The 24,049-nt window shown below is 50.6% G+C and overlaps 1 protein-coding gene across 5 annotated transcripts in view; it reads right to left on the minus strand.

Moving 5' to 3' along the window:
* MSI2 (musashi RNA binding protein 2) overlaps window positions 1–24,049 on the minus strand; it is a 383,279-nt gene that overhangs the window by 129,891 nt on the left and 229,339 nt on the right. For all 5 annotated transcript variants that reach the window (XM_012760736.3, XM_075994442.1, XM_012758081.3 and 2 more), the window contains one exon: window positions 11,071–11,119. In XM_012760736.3, the coding sequence (XP_012616190.1) occupies window positions 11,071–11,119 (49 nt within the window). The remainder of the gene's footprint in view (window positions 1–11,070; window positions 11,120–24,049) is intronic.

Raw genomic sequence — 24,049 nt, forward strand, 5'->3', positions numbered from 1 at the left:
CTTTTTTTTTGCATTATTTCCTAAACAGCCAAGTTGAATGAACCCTCTGGAAACATCACTGTACCGACCACGCACAGTTTGCGCTGTCAGAGTTAGGGATTCTGACAACTCCCAATTACTCCTTGGCTTATGAAGCAATGACTGGGCCCTGGAGGCCAGTCAATTAAAAAACGAAACCTCAGAGTTCTGCAAGTGTTGCTCTCTACCGAAATATATCTTTAACATCCCGAAGTCAATTTCAGGGTCTTGGGATAATCAGACTTGGGCAAGGTGTGACAAGTCAGGATTCAGAGGCTGTGTTCTCAGTTACATAAAAGGCCTCTTCTCTAACTTTTCCTGCACATCTTCTTTGCTGCGGGAAGGCGTGGCTAGGGCCGCGCAGAGAGAGGAGGCGGTGCTGACCACCAGGGCCGCGGGCCAGTGCTGGGCAAGGGAACCCGCCGGGCAGAAAGCACGGCTTTGCCTTCCTCGTTATTTTCCTAAGGCTGCTGCAACAAGCTGCCACAAACCCGGGGGATTAAAGCAACAGACATGGTATTCTGCCTCAGTTCTGGAAGCTGGAAGTTTGAAATCAAGGTGTCGGCAGGGCCCTGCTCTCTCGAAGGCTCTAGGGGAAAGTCTGGTCCACGCCGTTCTCTTAGCTCCTGCTGCCGGCAGCCCTTGGCTTGCAGCCGCCTCCCCCAGGTGCCTCCGAGGGCACACGGCATCTCCCCGTGTCTCTCTCTTTGCATGTCCCTTCTTATAAGGACACCACTCATACTGGGTTAGCCTCCTCATGTGAGATACTGGGCTATAAGGACAATGGACACCTTCTAGCTTCTGTTTACTGCTTGTTTGCTAACCGCAAGGCATTATGAGTACATTATGGGATGCAGAGGAAAAAGACAACTCGGAAACCGGAGTCTCTCAGCTAGGACCCAGAGCAGGTTAGATCCTATCAGGGGCAGGAAGAAGTAAGAATCACTGTGGGGGCAGATGCATGATCAGTGTGTAAACAACTTAGCTATAAAAGGGTCACTAGTACACATAGGGGGAGGGGTCCCTGCCTAAAAAAGAGGCCACTGCGCTGGCACCCTAAAGGCTCAGACCCTAGCTCGAGCTAGACAATAAAACTCCGTTTGATAATTACAGCCTCGGTGACTCTGTCTCTCTGTCCTGTGGCCCTGCAAATCTCAAATATAACACTCCAGTGACACCTCCTCTCAACTCCGTCACATCTCCAAAGACCCTGTCTCCAGATAAGATCACAGTCTGAGGTACTAGGGGTTAGGACCTCAAGGCATCTTTTTGGAGGGCCGAATTCAACCCAGAACACCCTCCATCATGGAAAACTTGACACTGTCTGCCAACAGCCCTTTAGGATGCTAACATTCTCCCCAATCAACAAGTCTTGGCCTATAGTCCCCAAGGAATGATGGTAATAGTATTCTTTTTAGTAGCAAAACAACAATTATTAAGATGATAATGATAAAGTCAACACTTACAGATAGTCTTTAAGCATCAGATGCATCACACAGATTGAACTATCTCACTTAAACCTCACGAGTCCATGAGTTATTAATAGTAACATTAAACCCACTTAACAGATGAGAATATTGAGGCTCAGAAGTGTAACCACTTGTCCAAGTTCAGGCTGCTCATCATTGAGAGCTCTGGAATGAACCTGCAGCAGGACTCTGGACCCCAGCTCTCGCTCCTTTGCCACTGGGTCCAGACGCGTCACAAGCTTCCTTGACTGGGCGTTGCCTTGGCTCTTCAGCCACCAACAACCGGGGTGCAGAGGAGGATTCTGCATCTGCCACACTGTGTAAGGTCTCCCCATGTTCGCTAATCGTAACTCAGGGTGAGAAAGTGCTTTTAACTTTTCCCCCTTAAGTTAAAAAGCACTTTGAGCTCCTCGGATCGAGGACCTCCCTGTTCTGACTCCCTCCTCTCTGGTCTCGGGTGACATGGAGCAAAGCAGGCTTTTTTATTTTTTTTCCCCCAGACTGGGGCTGGTCTAGCTATTCTAATAATAGCACGTTGTCTGGGAAGAGCAGAAACCACCAAGAAAAATCCTCATCTATCTATCTGAACATCTGTTTATGGAAAGAAAAAGACAGAGGCGACTCGGAGGTAAAGGATTTTCAGCTGTGTAATCGTGTCTTGCTGGTCTGGGGCTCGTCGGTCCCTCTCCCTGGGGGGACAGGGCACTCAGAGGAGGCAGGGCCCACACCTCACTCAACACAGTACGAGAGTGAGGCACTAACTCCGTAGGAACGACCAACTTTAAAAATGTTTGTGCATATGTCAGGAGCAAGGTGGAAGTGACAACAGTTACTGCGGCAGGGTGCTGGGAAGGGGCCCTTTCATGCTGTCAGAGCACTACATCAGCAACTCAAATTGGAGTGAATTTTAAAAGCTTACCCTAAAAAAAGTAAATGTGTGAACAGATAATAAATGCATATGACACAAAAATTCAAAAGGTAAACGAGTATGCAATAAAAAGCTTCCTGCCATCTTTATGCCTCTGGTCACTTTACCCTTTTCCCCAAGAGCAAATACTTTTATAGGTATGCACATTTTTTAATGCATGTACTTTTGCATATGAGTGTGTAAAACATATTTGAGTGTTTGCTGTAGCCAGAGAGACTGTTCCAAGCCCTTTTATACGTATTAAATGATGTAAGCCTCAGGCTAACCCAGTGTCGCCTTCCTATTCCATTGATAAGGAGTCTGAGTTATGGAGAGGTTAAATAATTTAGCCAAGGTCACACGGCTATTAAGTCACAGAGCTTGGATTCGAACACCAACGGTCTGGCTGCACAGTGTGTGCTCTTAGCCACTACGCCATTCTGTTTGCCACCAGTCTTGCGGGTACCTTTCAGAAATATTCTATGCATATGAGAGCATATGTGCTGTGTACAAAGGAGAGGGAAAGACACCCACAAAAATTTTTATTTTTAAAGCGTCCCCCAAATTCAAAGACAGATTTTAGTTTGTTTGCTTAAAGAAGTTAAGCCGGTTGTTTTATTTTAGGGGGAGGGAAAGCGCCCGGGCTGCTGTGCACGCACTGCGTGCTGTGGACAGTAACGAGCGGAATCCTTTCCCTCTTACAGAGAAGGTGCCTAAGTCACCTCCACCAGTGGGCAAAACGGGCTCAAAGCCGGTCAGTAGCTTGCCTGAGATCACGCCCGTGGCAAAGCGGGGATCTGAAGCCAAGTGCTGCCGGCTCTCGCACTCAGGCTCGGCCCAGAGCACCTGCTGATGTGCGAGACGCAGGCGGGCTAGCGTACGCGCCCTCGGACCGCAAACTCAAAACAGGGGCTCCCCTAGGGACCTCCAGTCCCAACAGGGCGCAGCCACCCGCGGCTTGCCGTGACCCCCGCCCGGCCCTCTGCGGCCCCGGCAGCACCACGATGCTAGGGAAAGGGGTGCTTTCAATCGAGCCACCCAGCCAAAGGCTCCTTTCTCTCCGGGCCTCCGCGCTCTGCCCTCCCCGAGATCTGAAACCACGTTGTGAGAGTCAGAGCCGGGCCTCTGTGGGAACAGGACCCAACAAAAGATGCATTGTCCCTCTCTACAAAAAACCATTTCTGGGTCAATGAAGCCGTGACCCCGAGCCCCCGCCCTTTCTGCTTCCGTGGGCCCTGGCGGGGAGGGGCAGGAAGGCCTGTTAGGTCACCACCCTTTTGGTGCCAGGGCTTTTCTTCCAAAGCAAAGAAGTTGAAGATTTATACTTCGCTAAAAAAACGCAGTTCACCCAGGCTGCCAACACCGCCCTCCACCCCGGCTTCCCAGACTCCCCCCGTGCCCTGGGCTCCCTGTCCCCCCGTCCCCAGCCCCGTTGCTAGGGAGTCGAGGGCTCTGTGCCGCTCCGCGTCTACAAAGGAAAGCAGGTGAACAGAAACCGAGCTACCGTGTTGATTAATATCTCAAGAGACAGCGCCGGAATGGGCGCTTCCGGAATTGAGTTAGCTCAGAGAAAAAAAATTAAAGCACACTCCTTGCTTTCCTGTCAGAAATAAAATTAAGGTCTCGGATCGATGTTGCCAGATTCTACAGGAATCTTTAATGGCCTCCTCTACATGTTTTCAAATTCACATTCCCCTTCAACCCTGCCCTTTTAATTGGTTATTTGCGAGGTCATGTTTACACCAATTTCTCGGGAAGGCTAATGGTGTTTATTTAACGAGAAAATAAAATGTGCAGACAGCTCCGGGGCTGGTCTCTGAATGCCGGCAAAGGGTGGGGGCCACCAAAGCTCCTTACTCCGCCCCCTTCCCTCACTCTCCACTGCCCAAGGTCGCAGGGCCTGGGGGTAAAGCCCCGCGAGGCTGTGGAGGGGCCGGTGGGCCCCGAGTGGTGGGCACACAGCATGCCCGCCCCTCACCCAGCCCTGGCTTTAGAAGGAGCCCAGCATAGAAGCCTGGGTCTGAGAATCTGTAGAGGGGCAAATGGCTGTCCACTTACTGCCACTGTTGGACTGGGCAATGCTTCCTCGTTCTAACTCAAGTGTGCCCAACCGCAAGCCTGCACGCAGCTCTTTGCCGACACGCTCTCTGCAAGTACCCAAAGACAGCAACTGATGGCCACGTCACAGCTCCCCCTGCCCCCAAGGCCTCTTTTGTCCAAGCTGGACTGGGGGAGACCCAATCATATTGAGTTTCTGGCCCGTTCTAACCCTTCCCTTCTCTAGAACCCTTGTTTGTCAACGTCTTTCTTGAACAGTTGCCCCACGTAGACGACACTGCATTCTGGGAAGAGAAGGGGACTTCCCCCTAACCCCATCTAGACCCTGTACTTGCCTGAGCGAGCCCAGGTGGCACGCTGTGTCACACTGCAGACGGGACCCAAAGCTCTGGGCGGCCAACACCCTTGGTTGCTGTTGGTGGTCCAGGGCAGACCAGCTGCTTTCTTGTCAACTGGCTTCTAACTCAGCTGCAGAATTAGGATCAATACCTATGACGATCAACTACTGTTTTTTTCTTGGTTTCCAATAAGCCCCTTAACACGTCTCCGACTTGGGAGAGGGTTGGATGGGTTCTCAACAGATCAGAAAGTCGCATGAAGGATGAGGGTAGGTATAAGAGACGGGGAAGCACGTGGGCGCTAGTCCCGTGCAGGGCGTCCTCTTGTCGCACCGGCATATGGTGTCTTTGCCAGCTGTGACTGAGTGCCCTTATCATGCTTCCTGCTCCATCCAACAGCCCTTCTCTCTGGCTCTGCCCTTCCCCGGAGGGACCAATCCTGTCTGCCAAGCACACCTCTTCCTCCATTCTACAGAGTCACACCCACAGCCTGGACAGTCCCAACCTCTTCCCTAGGTAAATAAAGTCAGGCATTAGACTATTATTGGGAAGAATGAACATATGTTATCTTTGACATCACACACCTACAAGTGAAGCGATGCTTTTAAGACATTTTTTATTGAATGTACGCCTTTGTGAAACTCTCTTTACGTGCCCCCTTTTCTTGGGAAATAGACACCAATAAACAAATAACTACGGTGCGATTCTTAATCATCTTTATACAGTGTACATAAAAGAGTCGATCTGGACCTCAGAGCTCAATTTCAAAAGTGAGCGTCTGGCAGGTATTCAAGGCATTAAGGGCTGTTCTTTCTCCTTAGAAAAGCATTATCTTTTATCACAGCTTAAGTTACATCTTACTGGCACCATTTTAATAAATAAACTGATTACACAAATTACGCAGACCTTAAACGCCAGCCAACTGCTTTTCGGGACAGAGACTCCGAGGGAGAGGCCAAGTCGTGGTCCAGCGCCCGGAGGTGGGTCTGCAGAGAGCCCTGCCACCCCGGGAAAGGACCCTGTCTGTCTCGGGGCCTGCTGCAGACGTAAAGCCATCCCGGGGCTGAGCTCGGTCCAGGGCAGTGGCTGCTTTGGGGGCGAGTGGCTGCTGCTCCCCTCCAAAGCTAATGGCATTACACTTAATAGGCAACTGCTAACTGCGGGGAGAAGAGTCATTCATCACACTAATCTTTATTTTTCTCTCAGTATATCCCATTCCTTTGCCTCTGGCAATGTTCTGGAGCAAACAGGCGCACTGGGTGATGGAAGGCACAGGGATGTCCCCTGCCAGAAACCCTTCCCTCTGCAGCCGACCCTCCCCAGGCCATGGGGGGCGCTTCAGAGACTCCCGCCTGCTCTGCACTGGCTCCCAACCGTCCTGGAGGGACCCAGCAGTGCACAGTCCCTGAGGTCAGTGGGAAGGACAGCTGAGGTTCCCCTAGAGTGACTCTCACGTTGGAGGGCTCAGGGCTCCCTTCCCCCAAAAGGAGGTGAGAGTGAGACGTACTTCAGCATTCCACTTTCTCCACCGGGGCCCAGGGTGTGGGCAGAGTGGAGGGAGAGCCGGCCCTGCTACCCTCCCTGCCTCTGCTTGGCTCCCCATTCCCCAGCCTCCTGCCAACAAAAGAGCAAATTAGAAGGACAGCGCCTCGTCCCTCCCTGTCCCTCCCCCTGAGCCCCACCTCAGGATCAATACTTAATGCTGAGTTCAAGATCTTATCTGAGTTTTGCAAGGATAAAGCAACAAACTTCCCCCAATGATTAAATCTTTAGACAAAGAGCACAGTATTTTTCAGACCACCTCCACAACTTTTAGAGAGCAAATGAAATGACTCTGAGAAAACTGGAAAGCCACCATTCTCTCCCTCAACTGACCCCTGACCCCGAGCACAAATTGTCACATGGAAGGAAGGAAATGAAGTGACCAGCAGGGCCAAGGAAGGCCTCCAGCTTCTACCAGCAGCCCAGTCCTTTGTCTGGCTGCAGGAATCTGCTACTCGACATTCCAAAACTTTCCGGGCCTCAGTTTCTCCATCTGGAAGAGGAGGATTGAGGCAGTCAGGCAAGATGGGTTGGTGTGGAGGACACAAAAGCGAGGAAGTGCTCCAGCCCTTAAGAGCACCAACTCCCCTGCTTTCAAAGGCTGCCTAGCACCATGCGTGCAGAGCAGCTAAGCGCCTGGGCTCCAGGTCAGACAGGGTGCGGTGACATCCAAGCTCTGCTGGAACCAGCACGTGACTCTGGGTGGCTCCATCCATCTATGACCATTTGTCTTTAAGATTCAACGGTATGTGCAAGCACTGTGCTGAGTACTTGGTATGTAAGAGCCACCATGGTAGGATCCCAGATGCCACTTCAGGAAGGAAGGACATCTTCTCCAGCCGCTGGGAGTGCCGCTGGAAGATGGTCCCAGCTGTAGGTCCCCTCCAGGAATTCCTCAGTGGAGGCCCAGGTCACGCCAGCAGCCTCAGGGGTGAGTGGGGAGGGGTGCTGCGTCCAGGGACTGGGCAGCTCAGAGGCATGGACCACCCCATTTCAGAAGGGCCTCAAAGGTCAGTTTCTCCCTCTGCCCACTCCTGATCAGGAGCACTTCCTCATAAACCTCCTGCACGCCAATCCCATCTCAGAGTCGCTCCCAGGGAACCCGACCTGCTCCTCCCTGCCCAGTTAGGAATTCATCTTGCACATTCTTGTAGTTAAAAAGCTGAAAGCCAGGAATACACTTCAGGTCCGGGGCTCATCAGTCCCAGTTCTTGTGTGTTTTAGAGGAGGAATCCAAAATGTTCAGAGAGGTGAGGAAATGAGCCCCAGGAAAACCCCCATGGGAGCAGCAGAAGCTGGAAGAAGGTACTCTGCCAAGGAGGAAGGGGAGAAGCCACCACACTTCCACAGTGACCTCAGGCTCTCCTCCTGCTGGCAGGATGGCAGATGGCGGACACTCATCACCTCCCATATCCCGGGGTCTTCCCCACAGCACTAGTGAGGCCCAGGCTGGCGCTTCTGTGGACAGGAGGGGCAACCTGCCATGCAGATAGAGCTGAGGGCCATCCCTGCCCCAATGGGGACCACCAGGGAACATGGACAGACAGTGGCCACTGGGGGCAAGGAGTAGAAATTCTGCCCTGACCTCTGAGTGGCCTGGAAGCTTGGCCTGCCTGCCTTGCATAAGGCCAGCCCAGGTCCCAGTGGCCACAGCTCCAAGAGCACACAGGTAGCTGTCCCTGGGGTTGAGAAGTGTGATGAGAAGTGCCAACCGAGCTCGTGCTGTGACCACCGTCAAGGCTAATGGTGTGTGTCTGGACCTCTTTGAGAAGGGAGCTGGAGGCTTCGCCAGCCAGGGAGGTGTCCTCAACTTCTGCTACTGCAGCACTTTCCTCTCGATAAGATCATGGACAGCAGGAAGCTGAGGAGGTGACAGCAGGTTGGGGGCAGGTGGCTGCAGGAGGATTTTATTTCCTTGTGCTTATCACCTGATTCCAAACGCACACTCCATCAGGCCACGGCCTGGGGCCGCTCGCTCCACAGATGTGATTTGTGCTTCTGTTGTGATATGTTCTTCTTCTTCTTCTTTTTAAAATTTTCACTCCCCTACATGCTCTGCATTCACTGAAGTATCGCCCTGGCTTCAGCACCCAGTGCAAAGAGAAACACCTTGTCAGTTGTTCTGGGAGGCTGGAAAATGAGTCCGGGCCAAAGCTCCCACCTATGCGGAAAGAGGACCAGGAGCAGGAGGTTCCCCCACGGCAGGAAAGGGCAGGCGGACGGCGGGTCCTGTTGAAACTTCCTGGCATACCGTCCCCCGCGACCCCCTCTTTCCTTGGCCCACCAGCATCAGGCAGCTTCTTGTGGGGTGCAGTCCCACGAACATGGTGAAAAGGGCTCCCCTCTCGGCTTAATGCTCTGTGGTCATCTTGAAATTCTTAATCATCTCTATATACATTATATAGCTGGTCCTGCATCCACTAACAGGACAGTATCGGAAACTCTGGCAGGTCAGAGTGCTCTGAGCACCGGGTCCTAGAAAGGACCTTCCTCCACCTTGCAACAGGTAACAACGCCCCCCTGGCCCAGTCACAGGCAGACACCACCCCACATCTGCACCCAGCACCTTCCTGTCTTCCTCCCCTTTGGGAAAAGGGAAGAGGCTTCACCCACAGCAGCAGGGATCGGTTAGAAACAAGCCAGAACTTTTCCTGACACATCCTCTGGGGCTTTGCCCGGAAGTCTGAAGTCCTGAGTTAGAATCCCACCTCTGCCAGTTAATAGCTGAGTGACCTCAACAAGTCACTGGCCTCTCAAGGTCCTCTTTCCCTGATAAACCTCTTTCCCTGCCAGGCTGCGGGGTTAATGAGGTGATGCCCACGGAAGCCCCCAGCACGGGGGGCCTGCCACAGAGAAGATCAAACAGTACCTTCACGCATTGATTTTTCAAAACAGGACAACAATATGGCCTGGGGGCTGCTCAGGAATCTTCCAGGATTATGAATTCTAACACTGAACACGGCGCCACATTCAGATAGGCGTCACCCACCCTGGAAATAAACAGATGGCAATGCCTGTCCCCATAGTCAGACACAACAGAGAAAGAGCAGCACCTGAAACCAGCAGTCCCAGGTAGGGCCCCCACTCAGAACTTGGGAGTATCAGTTGTCCCCACGAGTCCCGGTTACTTCATAAACAACATGGAGGTGATGATAACGATGACAGTAAGAGCCAACGTCTACCCACAGTTGACAAGGGCTGGGCATGACCCTCTCCCAACAGTCCTAACAGGAAGGACTATTATTACCCCCATTTGACAGACGAATGAACTGAGGCATAAGAAGTTGGGTGATTCTCCCAGAGTCACAAGCAGCCCCCAGGGACTGCTGCGAAGGTCACATTAGGAGGAGCACGCGGAAGTCGTGCTTTGGAAACCATAAAGCTAGAGCAACGTGATGTGGGTGGTGATTGAGGGTAACCATGAACCGCCCGTCACTCACTGGGCAATTCCTTCCTCCCACTCCCAACCAACACAGCATTCGACACCTGCATGCCCTTCTTTTTCTCTCCCTGCCTTCCCCTTCTCCCCTCCCTTTCCCCCCTGCCCCCCATAAACACCACTGGATGCCACAGCTGTCCATCCAATGCTCAACCTTCCCATTTCGAGGGTGCTGTCTATGGTACAGGGATGCACGAGCAGCCGACTGCCAGGCGCTGGGGACGCCCCTCCTCTCCCACTCCCGCAGGCGACGGTTCCCACTCCACTCCTTCCTCCCTCTCACTGCCTTCTCCAAACAGAAAGACATACAGTCAGCACTGGGTAACTGCTTCTAATCACAGGTGACAGCAGGAATGTAAACAACACAGGAAACATCTAAATGCAATCCGAGTGGCAAGGAAACACAGCTCACTCTCCGCTCCCTCCCTGGAGAACACCCGCACGCCATTTCCTGCCACCCCCTTTGGAAGCTCTGCTCATTAACACCCTGTTAATAGGAACCCCAGAAACCCTCGCTTCCGGAGGACAGACCACTAAGCCATAACCTCCTTTGACTCTACTACCCCTGGGCAGGATTTTCCAGATTCCTCCAATTTTTCTGTTTAAAGCAGTAATTTTAATGTGTTCTTTCTTGGGAGGGGAGGGCCAGAGACCCCTCTGAGAATGTGTTCAAAGCTTGGAAACCTCACCCAAGAAAAGTGCAAACATGAGCCACGCTGCATGTCATTACAGAGGTTCACGGACCCCAGGCTGAGACCCACTTTCTGTAACGTGGATGGGACAGGAGGCGCACAGAACAAAGTGCAAATACCTGCAGATGTCCTCTTAAACATTCCGGAGGTGCCACGGGACATTTCCAGGGCTGTAATCGCTGGACACATCCAACAAACATACATACAAGGCTTTTGTTGTTGTTGGGGGGGGGGTGGTCTTTAGACTGACAATCAGCTCCTAAACCACATCCTTCAATGCAAATTGAGAACACAACTGCCATGAAAAATTTCCACTCGGATCACTGAGTGCAGAGGTTAGCAAGGAACTAAGAAAACCAGGATTAGAAAGGTACATCTGAATCTGTGTGTTGGGTGTGGCTGCATAATTAAACAAGGTTCTCACGCCAAAAGGAAAGGATTTTTTAGCTGTCCAGTGTTGGGGCTCTTTGTGTGACTGTGGCCCTCCTCTGACCTCCACCTGCTTGATCCTGTACTCTTCACTGCACATTTGTCAGTAGGGCTGGGGTAACAAGAGACGGACGCCAGGAGGGGAGATGGCAACCTTCTCACACCGGGGCAGTCTTACCTCTGTGCCTGTTGGTAGTTTTATCAAACATCAGCATCGCATCCTCCACCTGCAACACAAAGACAGAACAAAGGCTGCTTTAGGAAGTTCAGCAAAGTACACAAAACATTATATGCTGTGTGTGTGGAGGGAGGTTTCCATTATAGAAGTAATAGTTGTCCATTAAAGAATATTTTATAATACAAAAGAGTAGAAAGAAAAAAAAATCACCCAGCACAACTACGGTTAACATCTGGTATATTTCCCTTCAGTGTTTGCTTAAAAACAAAAGATGCCTATTTTGATATAGTTTAAGTCATATAGTATATAACATTTTTCCTTGTTTTTTTACATGTAACATTATACTGTTGCAAACGATTCCCAGATGACGACATCACGAATGCTATCTTGACCGACGTGGGATGTTTTACAGGGTGAGAGGCCATGGCTGACTTAATTATTCTCCTTGTGTTGGATACTTAAATGTTTCCGATTATAAACAATGGAACTTTAACATCATGATTGCTCTGGGCTACACTGTGTCCCCCAAAATCCATAGGTTGAAGCCCTAGCCCCTCGTACCTCAGAACATGTCTATATTTGGGGACAGAATCCTCAAAGAGGTAATTAGGTTAAAATGAGGTCATCGGGGTGGGCCCCAACCCACTGGGGTCTTTGCAAGAAGCAGAGATTAGGGCACAAATGCCCAGAGGGAGACCGTATGCCAACACAGGGCAAAGACAGCCATCGATGTGCCAAGGAGAGGCCACCCAAAGAAGCCGATATTGCCACACCTTCATCTCGAACTTCTAGCCTCCAGAATTGTGAGAAAATAAATTCCTGTTGTTTCCGCCGTCCACCCTGTCTGTGGGACTTTGTTATATGGCAGTCCTAGCAAACGGATACATTGGTACTAGGGTCTTTCCAAAAACATCAAAGAGAAGAAAATACCAAAGGCAACCTCTCCCTCTCTTCCTAATCCCTTCCAGACCCCTCCCGCGCTTCCTGCAACCCTTTCGGGTATTTCTAGCAATAAGAAGATTTCAGGATCCACACTCAACTCCCACGTACAGTTCAGAAAAAACTCACACTTAATGGACCAGATTTGGCTGTGGAATCCATTCCTTTTACGAGTGTTTATGATCCAATCCTTCATCCCACAAATCACACATCTTCAGCACAGGTGTTTGTCTCCGCCCATCAGCTGCTCACCTGGGGAGAGCACCTGTCTGACACTGAGCAGCCTACTCACTTTGTGCCCAAGATTGGCGGTAAGAATACAACCCAACCCGTGCTGCCATCGGTGGATGGAACTGTGGGCAGAAGGTCCGTCCTGGGAGCGACGGCAGCGTGTGTATGTGGCTGGGGAGGGCCGAGTACTCCATTTGCGCTCAGAGGCTTGCTAATGCACTGGGGCCTGAGCTAGTCCAGCCAATCCAGCTGAGGAAAGGAACCATCGGCCATTCCTGCCCCACCCTTCCCAGACTACAGTCTCCGAAGGAGGGGAGGACACTGGGGGCAGCCATAAACCAAGGTTTAAAATGATGCCTCCAGACAAATCACATATATTTTTCTAGGTGCTATCAAATGCAACAGGGGGAAGAGCTAAGTGAAGGTAAGAATGGAAGACAGGGGTAGGCAAGACAGTCACAAGCCTCCAAGGGACTGGCCTGGCTGAAAAACCCCTTCTTGAGTCAGGGTCCGCTTTTGTTGTTGCTAAGCAACCAGGCCTGAACCAACAGGCTCCCGGGGCCTTCCCGTTCTGGTGCCCATTTCTGGAGTCGGTCACTGGGAGGAAAATGGCCTTGCCCGGGGACTCTTCCAGCAGGGAGCTGCTCCCTCTCTCCTGGGCACCAGGCTGACGGGAGTGGGCAGCGCTGGTTTGGAGATCACTTGGACATGGGCTTCTTCACCAGACGCCGCCACACCCTAACGCCCATTCCAGGAAGGGCAAACCCCTGTTGGGCAGGCTTGGAGTCCCCCAAACACCTGCTGAGGCCACGCACACAACAGCCGATCTGCCTCCCTGGCACCACTCACGCAAAACCACCTCGAGATCAACTGGTGTGTTTGCACGCAGAGCAGTCTCACGCGAGCATATGGACTCCCAGACTCAGACCCTGGGACTCCACGAGAATCCGAATGCCTGGGGTGCGGGTGGGTAGGCGGTGAGGCCTGCCGGGTAGCGTGCAGGTAAACGTGACATCTGTTTCCCACCCGTCTCCAGATTTTCTAAGATGTTTGCCAAATCTTTATTTTGAACGGAAAATGTCTAACAGTAAGGAAAACAGCCACCCTTCTGTGCTGGCCATGCTTTGGTACTGAGACCCAATTCCCTTAGGAAATAAATGTTTTGGACTTTTTTTTAAAAAATGTATTTTCAAAACCCCCTTTCAGCAGTGTGTAATTGGCTCCCCTTTTCCTTCCTAAGTCCGAACGTTTTGTAACACTGCTCTCCCAACATCCACTCCGCCCCGGCGAGCATGGGGAGGATCTGTGTATGTTTGTAGGGCGAGCATTGTCGCAGAGAATGCAGCTCTTTCCTCTGTAGTCCGCCTGCACAATGGGGCCCGCAAAGACCTCCTGAATAGATAAAGTGTCAGGGCGAAAGAAAAATTCTATTAACGCTTTACAAAATACAACATCTAAGAAGTAGCTAGAGAGGAAAGAGAAAGGGAAAAAAAAATCAATATGGATAAGTCCCAGGGCTTGGGGGGGAGAAAACTTTTCAGTGATTGCAAAACACTTATTAATTCAGAGAAGCCATCAATGCCATGGAAATCTGGCAGAACAGCAAGAGCTGAAACTAGAAGAATTTGAATATACAAAGACTGAATAGAATGAAAAACACGGCCTCACATAGGAGACTGTTTCTCACGGTTCTATGTGAATCAAACAGAAGCGGCTTGTGTGAGCCTCCGTCAAGGAGAAATGAGGGGCACGGGTAAGGTAACTGGATTCAACCCCGGAGCCAGCAAACCGATAACTCTCTCGCTCTCTCTGTCTTGCACGCACGCACACACACACACACACACACGAAACCCAGGCACAGCAGCTGCCCGTGCAGAGTCACGATGTTAACATACAGGCCAAGCCTTCGTTCAGGGTGTCAGGGGAACACAAAGGTTTAGGGGAGCTGAAAACAGGAGTTTTTCTGATCTCGGGTAGAAAACACCATTAACCCTTGTCCAATACCTCCTCCAGGGTCACCATCCTCATCCTTACACTCGCAATGGGGTTTATTTTGGGTTGACAACGCGCTCACCTGCCTTACTGGTTTCTTTGTATCACAGGTGGGCACAGGCCTGGAGGTCTTGGGGATCCCCTATGGGAGGCGAAGAGAGAAGGACAGGAGGTGTCTGTCCCATGTCCTGGCACAAGCCTGGTCTGTTTTGGGAAAAGGAGCCTATTCCAACCTCGAGATGTACCTTGTAATAACTTGAGGCAGATTGAAAACGCAGCCCTGGCATCCTTCGTGGTGTATCTTTGTGAATGAAAATGCAAAGTAAAGTTAACTTTTCAGGGAGATGGTTGGGAATGGGATGCCCCTGTCCCGACACCAGAAGGTCCCAAATGTGCACCTGTGACTACCCCAAGGCTCAGACTGCGCTGTAATGTCCCCAGACGAGTGTGAGAGTCAGCCAAGGGGAGCTGTGGCCAGTGGGGCCGGGGCAGGGATTCTCAAACACCACCCACGTCGGAACCCTCTGGAGGGTTTGTTAAGCCCCAGATCTCCCGGGCCTCACTCCTGGAGTGTCTGATTTGGGAGTATTTGCATTTCTAATGAACTCCCAGCAGATGCAGATGCAGTGGCCGGGCCCCCTGCACCCCTCCTTCCATGGGCTGCTCTAAGGGATGAGAAAAGAGCAAAGGTTAAAGAAGAGATTGCCTTTCCCTCTTTCCCTGCACTCAGTGCTCAATACACGGAACACGATTTCTCTTCTAGGAGCAAAGTGATCCACTTCAGTGTGTGGCAATAGTTCTCCCTCTCTTTGTTCTCCTTCTCTCAGACGTTTATATTCAAAGATCCTGAAAATGATGGTGGTGGAACCCATGACAGAAAAGATGACAAGAAGATGGATTTCTTAGTGGTAACCAAGCTGCTCTGTACCCCGTGCAAGAAAAACTCAGATTCTACTAGAATGGCATAAACTTCCCTTCCAACGAATAAATTCCTGCTCATGTCTACATCATGCAACCAACCCAACCTTCATTAGAAAACCCAGCTAATGGTGATTTTACTACTTATATGCGACATCTATTTATTAGGCATTCACTATTCGCAAACATCAGCCTAAGTACAAATAAGAGGCAACTCACGTAGGTCCACGGTAGACTGACTGCGTTAAAGGCCTCACACCCTTGAACCTGTGAGTTTGCAGGTCTTCTCCCCAAAGAGGTGTAGTCGTATCTGTCCAACCCTTGAATCTGAACTTGACTTGTTACTGCCAATAAAATGAGGTGGAGGGAATGGCATGCTCACTTTGGGGTTAGCCTTAAGAGGATGTGTGTGTTTCTGCTTGTTCCTCCCACACCTCTGTTGCCCCCATGAGAAAGGCACGTCCAGGCTGGCCTGATGCAGGACGAGCAGCACGTGCAACAGGGCCAAGCCCCCAGCTGGGGCCAGCCTGGATTGGCGGACAGCTAGTCACCCCCCAAACATGCGAGCGAGGCCAGCCAAGATCAGCGGAACCACTCCCAGTGTGCTCCAAACAGTTGCTATCTGCCACTGAAGTCCTGTGGCGTGTTATACAGCATTCCGGTGGCAATAGGTAACTGTTCTGCTCATGGTCCCTCTTCTAAAAAAAAAAGTTTACAATCATGAGAAGATACATGACAGTCTCTAATAATCCTAGGGAGTAATAAACAAAGGCAAGAAAAGGGGCAGAAGAAGGGAAAGGGCTGAAGGTGGGCAGAGTATTAAACTATCAGGTTCCACGTTCCACACGGGACACATTCCTTGTGGAACATTCCAAACAGAACCCAGGTATCAGGGTGTGGCGGGACCTCGCCTAGATCTCAGCCCAGCAGCAAGGTTGGAGACAGAGCTCTTGGACGCGCCAGGAGAAACTGGCGACATGTTCCTCACTAAATGAGCACCACGAAGATCAGCAATAATTACCACTCAAGTCAGTGGGTGATGTCTCTCTAATCCTAATTCATTTAATGAATGAGTGAACCCTCTTTCTGATGAGTCAAAAGATTTACTGTGAGCCAGACATTCTTGCCGAGTGATTTTAGAAGGAGCCAGATGGTGCTGACCGTATCCAGAGGTGAGACCTGCGCCGGCCCAGCTCATGTGCTGGCTGAATAGGAAACCTTTAGATCACAATTGCAAAGAGGCTTGGAGAAACAGGGGTAAAAAATTCTATTTGTCCAGTTGGTTGGCCAAAGGGTGGGACCCTGGAGTATGTCCCCCAGACCACAGCCTCTGCTGTGCAGGTTTCGCAGTGCTGGCTGACCCAGCACACAGCAGGCGAGCGAGGCTGAGCAGATTTGAGGATGCAGAAAGCTTGCTCCCAGGAGACAGCAAAAGGGACAAAGAGTTGCTGGTAATGACTGGGCAGGTGCTGGCAGGCAGCTGGGCGTGGCAGGGACTGCTGCAAAGGGAGGGGCTGGGTTCCAATCCCAGCCCCACAAGGATCTCACTGAGGATAAGTATCTTCCTTCCTAGAGTCTCTCATCTGCGAAAGGAGAAGATTGTATGACGCGGTCCCTACGACTCATTCATAAAGATTCCGCCTCCAACGCTTAAACGGCCTGCGGAGCTGCAGAAGCCACCCCGGGCGCACCGCGTTCACCCCGTCCTCCGCAAGCTCTCCGTGCAGCGAGGCTGTTCCAGAGCTTTGCTGTGGCCAACACAGGCGCTAAGAAATCTCCTCCTCCCCTGGGATACAAACATACACACCCACACGCCGCACATATCAAACACAAGGCAGGAAATGGCCCTTCAAATGATCCTTAAATTATCTGGTCAAATACAAGGAGGGCGGGAAAAGGAAAAAGAAGCAGCCCAGCTCTTCAAACTCCCCCAGAACAAATGCCCTTGAATTTCTCTTCCTGCTCCCACTCACAGGCTTCAAGAGTCAGTTTAAATAAACACCTTCAAAGGCAATACCATGATGCTATAGTGTGTGGGGCTTAACAGGGCTCATTATGACGTTCTATAAACTGGAGGCACTAACGCCACAAGAGCGGATGGCGTGGCGGGACGCAGGTGCCAGGTCCCGGGATTTTGCCAGAGCGTGGGAAGGCACCGTCGTCTCCACCCTGCGCCCACCAGCCTGGACACAACCAAAACAGGCTCCTGCCGTAAAGCTCGGTGACGGCATCTAGTTTATTGAAACAGGACTTCTCAGCATGCTTTTGACTTGCAAACGCTGGGACTGGTCTATCTTTGGTCATTGCCCAAAAGGAAGAACGGAGGAGAAGAGGGGGCAGGCTGGAAAATCCCATTAGTTCATACTGAAATCTAGATGGGTGGTTTGCGACCTTGACTGCTCACTAGAAACACCTGCAGCTTTGACCATGCCTGCTGCCGAGTCCACACCCCAACCTCTGGGGCGGGGAGCCCGGCAGAGAACCACGGTTCTAAATGGCTACACACAGCTGACTTGAGCCGCAATCACAGCATGTATGTGCGTAGATGGGCCCTAAATAAATCGGAATTAACGGCCCTTTGGCTGCCTAAAGACTGGATGTTCTTCCCCAGCCAGAAGTCAGGACCAGGCAGGCTCCTTGGACACACTGCTTTCCCGGGGCTCTCCTTAACCTTGTGCATAAAAAGCCAAAGTTCTGTCCTGGAAGTAGCTCAGAAAGACCAAAACTGAACACAGAACTTTAAGAAAACCTAACAAAACCATTGTTCCCCCACCACCGCCACCAATATTTTCACAGATCTTATTCATATCATTGCTTTGGTCCTCACAACAACCCTACAAGACAGGGATTATTACAAATCCTTAGAGCCTCAGTTTCCCCATGGGTCATCCCAGAGCTGGTGGGGACTGGGCCCAGGACCCAGACGCTGGTCTTATGGGTCCAAGTCTCAGCTGCCGGCGCTGCCTTCCTGCCCCACCTCAGGTTCCCATCCTCCCTTGGCTGCAGGCCTGGAGGCTGCTCAGAGCTTTCATCCCAGCTGCTGCTGTCGGGCATGTTTTCTCTCCATCACAAAAGTCAAAAATTCTACCTTGCACCCACCTGAAAGCTTGTTCGTTTCAATTCACACCCATGTCTTCATTGACTAACAAGAGAAAGATCTGCATAGTTTCTCCTAAACTCTTTATTGCAGTAAAATATACATAAAATGTATCATTTTAACCATTTTTTTTGGGGGGGGGGTATAGCGTTCAGTGGCATTAAGTACATTTCCTGAACGTTTCACAGAAGGCTCCCAAGCCTTACCATGCCCAGAATATTCTATCCCCTTTAGCAGGACCTTTCCTTATCTGCCCTATTTCCCCCTACTTTTAGTTTTTTTATTCTTGTAGGATCATTCCAGTTTCTCTTTTAACAACAACAACAACAACAACAAACAAACAAAAACAAAAACACAGTGCGTATCGGATTGCAGTTATGAATGTAACAAAGAGACATCTGCCCGCAGGAATTGGAGGATGTGGGGTTTCCAGACAACTCTATCCTGGAGACTGAGACATTTCATTTACCTCCAGGCAAAGTGTCTTGCTCAGAGATTCTGACTGCGTATCAGACTCTAGGTTACAAAATGTCTATCCCCCAGAAATAAGGATTGCTGTGATAACTACCATGTACGGGTGCTTAACAGGCAATCTACAGAGCTCATTTAATTACTGCAATAGCTCTGAGGTTGACACTATCACACTCATTGCATATATCCGTTTTATAGGTGAGGAAATTGTGGTTCACTGAGAGTAAGTGACTTGTCTAGGGTCACACAGGTAGTAAATGGCTTAGCCAGGATTTAAGACCAGGTATGTTCCTTTGTCTTCTACTGGCCTCCCTTACTTGGGTTCTGTTTTTGGAATCCCGAAGGGCTTAGTGTAGTGCCACTGCCTGCTGGACAAACCAACAGATGCTACCTTAAAATCCTCCCCAAGTTAGGAGAGGTGATTAGGTAACTGGAGGAGATGGGTGTACATCGCCCTGGTAGGCTCAGGAGAGGAGGGGATGATTAGACAAGTAAAGAAACAAGAGCATGTGGGGTCTCTTCCTTTTCGATCAGCGAACCCTCAAAGCTAGAGATCACCAGGCTCCTCCACGGCCGAGGAGTGAGCTGGTGGCAGGGCTGGCACTGCCAGCCCCAAATGCGGGCCAGGGTTTGGCCTGCACGAGTCCACACTGCAGTTTGTGCTAAGGTTGCTGGGTTCATCTGGCTTCCTAGACTCGTTAGTTAGGCGTATGGGGAGGCCAGCGAGTGCCTATCACACGGGCAACGCTCGTCACAGCAGACACTGGTCCAATCCACTGCCCGCCCCAGCAATCCCCTGGCTGAGCCTCTCGGGGGGGCATGCACACTCCACGCAGCGAAGCCGGGAGCCCCACCCCGTGCTGTGTGTTTTGGTGCTTGGTGCAAATGGGTCACACCAAGGGGCCACCATTAACAGAACCAGCATGTTTTGGGGGGAGTGGTCCCAGGAGGCCCTATCTCAAAACTAAGCCCCAGAAGCCGCATCTGCCTGGGAGCATGGCTGGGGTGGGGGCTCTGTTCTAGCCGTGCAGGCAAAGCCCCGAGCTGCAGCACCACGCTGGAGGGCAGGGCAGGAGGCCCTCTCTGGGGACATCTGAGCTGCGGCGTAGAGGGGAGGAGGTGAAGGAAGGGGAGAGGGACACCGAGAGGGGCCGGGCACGAGCTGTTCGAGGAGCAGCAGTTGGATCCGGCAGCCTTGACAGCTGTCACATGGAAATGGCATCTGGCCTAACGGCCTCTCGTGTGAGGCTCCTTCGAGTGGCGGCTGCTGTGCTCTGGAAATCCGGGCCGTGTTCAGCACTGGTTGTGTGTGAGTGCCCACGTGTGTGTGTGCGTGCGTGCAAGTGTGCGAGTGCTGGGGGAGGGGAGTGGCAGGCAGGCTGCCTAATGCACCTTCCTCCCCCCAGCACCCCTCCCCCGGCAGCCTCTCCCCAGCAGGCCTCCCCTACCATGAAAAAGGCCCAAACCTGCCAGCTCCGGAGGAGAGGGGCGAACGACTGGGGAGCACTGATGTGCCGCAACACTCTCTTGCATTCCCATTAAACAAATACTAAACTGCTAATTGCCAAAATGGATCTCCACGATTCTGACCGAACAGGGGAAGGGTTTATAATTACCAAGTGTGAAAATGCACAGCCTGTAAATAACCACCTCATCTGTCCTAATACGGGCTGATATTGATGGGCATGAAATAAACATCAGGACAAATGGAAAAATCATCCACATCTCCTGTGGCCAAAGCAATCTCGGATGGTGACAAACGTAGCTGCAGCCATACGCTCAGACGGGGGGAGAGGGGAGAGGAGAAAGGAGCTCTAGGTTCCAATCCCAACTCCAGTCCCTGGGGCCATGTGCATCTTCTTTCTGCAGGGGGAACAGGGAGGGTAGACAACATGGCTCGATGAGGGCACGCAGGGCTTGTGTGCGGTTTGGGAAAACCCAGGCGCCTGGGGCAGAGGACTTCAGAGTGCAGGAGCCTCAGGACAGGGCACCAGACTCCCCCACTCCCCCCGTAACAGACTGGCTGGTGAGGACAAAGAATGAGGCAGAGGGAGAGCTCAGCCTCGGTGACACATTTATTCATTAAACCAATATTTATTAAGGCTCTTTTGTCTGCCCCACACAAAGAGTTGGCTGCAGAGCACAGATGAAAAGAATCTGGGTTCAGAATGACCCTGGGCTTCTGACACCCCGATGCCACGGTGCCTCCCGATCCCCCACCGTCCCTTTCTGCCACTCGGAAGGGAGGTGGACTCCGGTCTATCAGATTGCAGAGCCCCGCCGCTTTCCCGGACCACACGGGGAGAGGGGTGAGGTGGCGTGCCAGAGGTCACGGGTAGCTGCGGGTTTCCCAAGCCCCAGGCCCTTCTCTCTCCACCAGCCCTTTGAAGGCACCAGCCTGTGATTCTGATGAACTCCGCCAGGTCTTGGAGTGAATGTCAGTAACCGGGGGAGAGAGGAAGTTCCATTCGTCTCCGAATCACAGACTCTGGAGTTAGCAGTGACCCAAAGGTCACCTCTCCACTTCACGCCCAGTGCAGGAATCCCTTGTCCAAGGCTCCTTTGAACCCTTTCTGGAGCTTCAAAGACTTGAAGCAACTCTGCCGCAGCCTCCCCCACCCCCCTCGGATGAGCTGCTCAGGCCTGACTTCAGCGGCAGTAGCACTCAGATGCCTGAAATAGCAGCTCCCTCTGATCCACGGCAATTTTGGCACAAGGCAGAATTCTGTGAACTGTGCAGCATCGGGCCCCTGAATAAGTGCACCAAGTAGCACCCCCAAAAGTTTCTTCATGGGGCTTTAACAGCGTGCAAAGAAGTCCCCACTTCTTCCACTTTGGGCTGCCTGACAGCCAGTCTCCTCAACCCCCTGAAGTCACCCCCAGACTCCTGGGTCAAAGATCCCATGGGCTGCTCGGTTCTAGTCCTGACCCAAAGATCTTGTTGAAATTCAGCAGAATGAAGGCAGGTCTGAACTACAGACTGGTTTTAAAGGAATTCTAATGTGTAACTTTTAAATTCCCAAGCTGTCTTCAAATGATGGCTAACAAAATGCTGCTGAGAGCAAAGTTCAAGTGCAAGAACAGGCTGAAGGATTCAGTCACTTGGCAGAGTCACTTCTTGTTCAGAGATGATCATAAACTCTTTGAGGCAGAAAGAACCAAAAAGATAAGAGTCCAGCCCACTCATTTTCCAGAGCAGCAACTGGCTGTAAGCAATTCAGTAGCTACAAGCAAAGCCACAGTGATAGAATAAAAGGAACCTGGCATGGCAGCACAAGTCCTGGGTTCAAATTCCATTCCACCATCTCCACCCAATCTTGGCATAGCTTGATCGTAACCTTGGGCATGGCTCTCCAAGGCAGCTCAGTTTCCTTGTGGGTGAAAGGAACGATGATCACTGTTAACCTTCACTCCCAGCCTTGAGAAGGAGAAATTATTGACGTAATATACAGGGAAGCATTTGGCCAGTGGCAGACGATTGCCCTACGCGACCTCCAGCACGCATGCCAGCCCCGGCACACACAGATGCTCTGCAAACACACGTGCCATGAGGGCTGGATAATGGGATAACAGACTTCATATCGACCACCACAAACTCCAATTTAGTGAAATCAGTGTGGCTGAGTAAGGTTTAACCTCATAAGTCTACCTGGATTTACATACTGTGCTGCAGTGAGTCGTATGCAAATAAACCATGCTTTAGAAACACAAAGGGGATGGAAAAACAAACCACGGTACACCCCTACGATGGAACACTCACTATAATAAAAAGAAACAAACTACTGGTACCCAACTTGGATGGCTCTCAAGGGAATTACACCGAGTGAAAAAAAGTCAATCTCAAAGGCTTATTACATACTATGTGATTCCATTTCTATAACATTCTCGAAATGACAAAATGATTGTGATGGAGAACAGATCAGTGGTTGTCAGGGGTTAGGGGTGGGGGAAGGGTGTGACTATTAAGGGGAAACACAAGGAGTTTCTTTGTGGCGATGGAACGGTTCTATATCCGGACTGTGGTGATGGTCACTCGAATCTACACATGTGATGAAATTTCAAAGAACTGACACACACAAGCACACACACAAGTCCATGTGAGAACTGACGATGTACCAACACCGGTTTCCTGGTTTTAACAACGTCCTATGGTTATGGGAGAGACTATCACTGTGGGAAACTGGGTAAAGGGTTCACAAGAGCTCTCTGTACTATTTTTACAACTTCTTGTGAGTCCTTATGTATTTAAAAATAAATGTATAATAATAATAAAAAGAAACCACAAGGGGGCTCATTATTTCAAGAAACCTCGTGGCAGACCATTTAAAATACTGACAATTATGTCCTGATTTCACATTATTTGGATAAAGCGAGCATAAATAAGGTACGCATATTGTAGAAAGATGTATCTCTTATCTGTTTCTTGTGTTGACGACTCGGAAATCTTACTCTGTCACATGAATATCTAAGTTGGCAGTCTCCACTTGTCTACCTTTTCCCTTCCCTAGTCTCCAGAAACTTCATTCGCATCTTTGCATATCCTATCTAGCACCTACTAGTGCCCCAAAAGTGCTTGCTGGTTGGGTTTCACGAAGATTTTGCAGGATAAAGAAAAAAAAATACAGATAGAATAGTATCAAATCTAATGATTTCTAATTTTTCTATAAATAAGCCAGCAAGTCATTTGTTAATTTTTGAAACCCAGATCTTAGATGTTTTGAGATATTTCATATGCCAAACAAATTGCACTTACTAATACTTTTGAGATAGAGAAAATTATTCATCAATACGCGTCATAATTGTAACTGGGGCTTTTGGCAGCGGGAAGTGACCGTGTGCAGGGTAAGCTGGGATACTGTCTAAAGCGAGCATGTCTGCCCTCTGACCTGGGCCTCATGTGGTTTGGGGTGGGGTATCCACGGTCCTTGACACATTGTTTTCAAGTAATGAAGTCAACTTGAGGACCCCACATTTACTCTGTGGACCCCAGGGTTGGAAACCTCTGGCCTACTCCTTGTGTCAAGATCATGACTCGGATCTTTGCAAATGAGTATTGACAGAATAACCAACCCTCCTACTTAATGCCCAAGTCACACAATACCCTAGAGGGGAAAAAAGAAAAGGAAAGGGGAAAATCCACATCTACCCTTAAAAAAAAAAGTATCAATTCAAGCAGCTTCAAGACCCAACAAGCATGTTTTTCTTTCATTTATTTCTACATCAACATTCTGAAGGATAAAGATCTTTCTCATTTCAAGAGCTGTCAATTTGCTTTAGTGCCATGTTTTTCATCTGTTTGAGGTAAAGAGGAATTACAAAGCAGGCAAATGA

This window comes from Microcebus murinus, chromosome 18, assembly GCF_040939455.1.
Source record: "Microcebus murinus isolate Inina chromosome 18, M.murinus_Inina_mat1.0, whole genome shotgun sequence".
Taxonomy (NCBI): Eukaryota; Metazoa; Chordata; class Mammalia; order Primates; family Cheirogaleidae; genus Microcebus; species Microcebus murinus.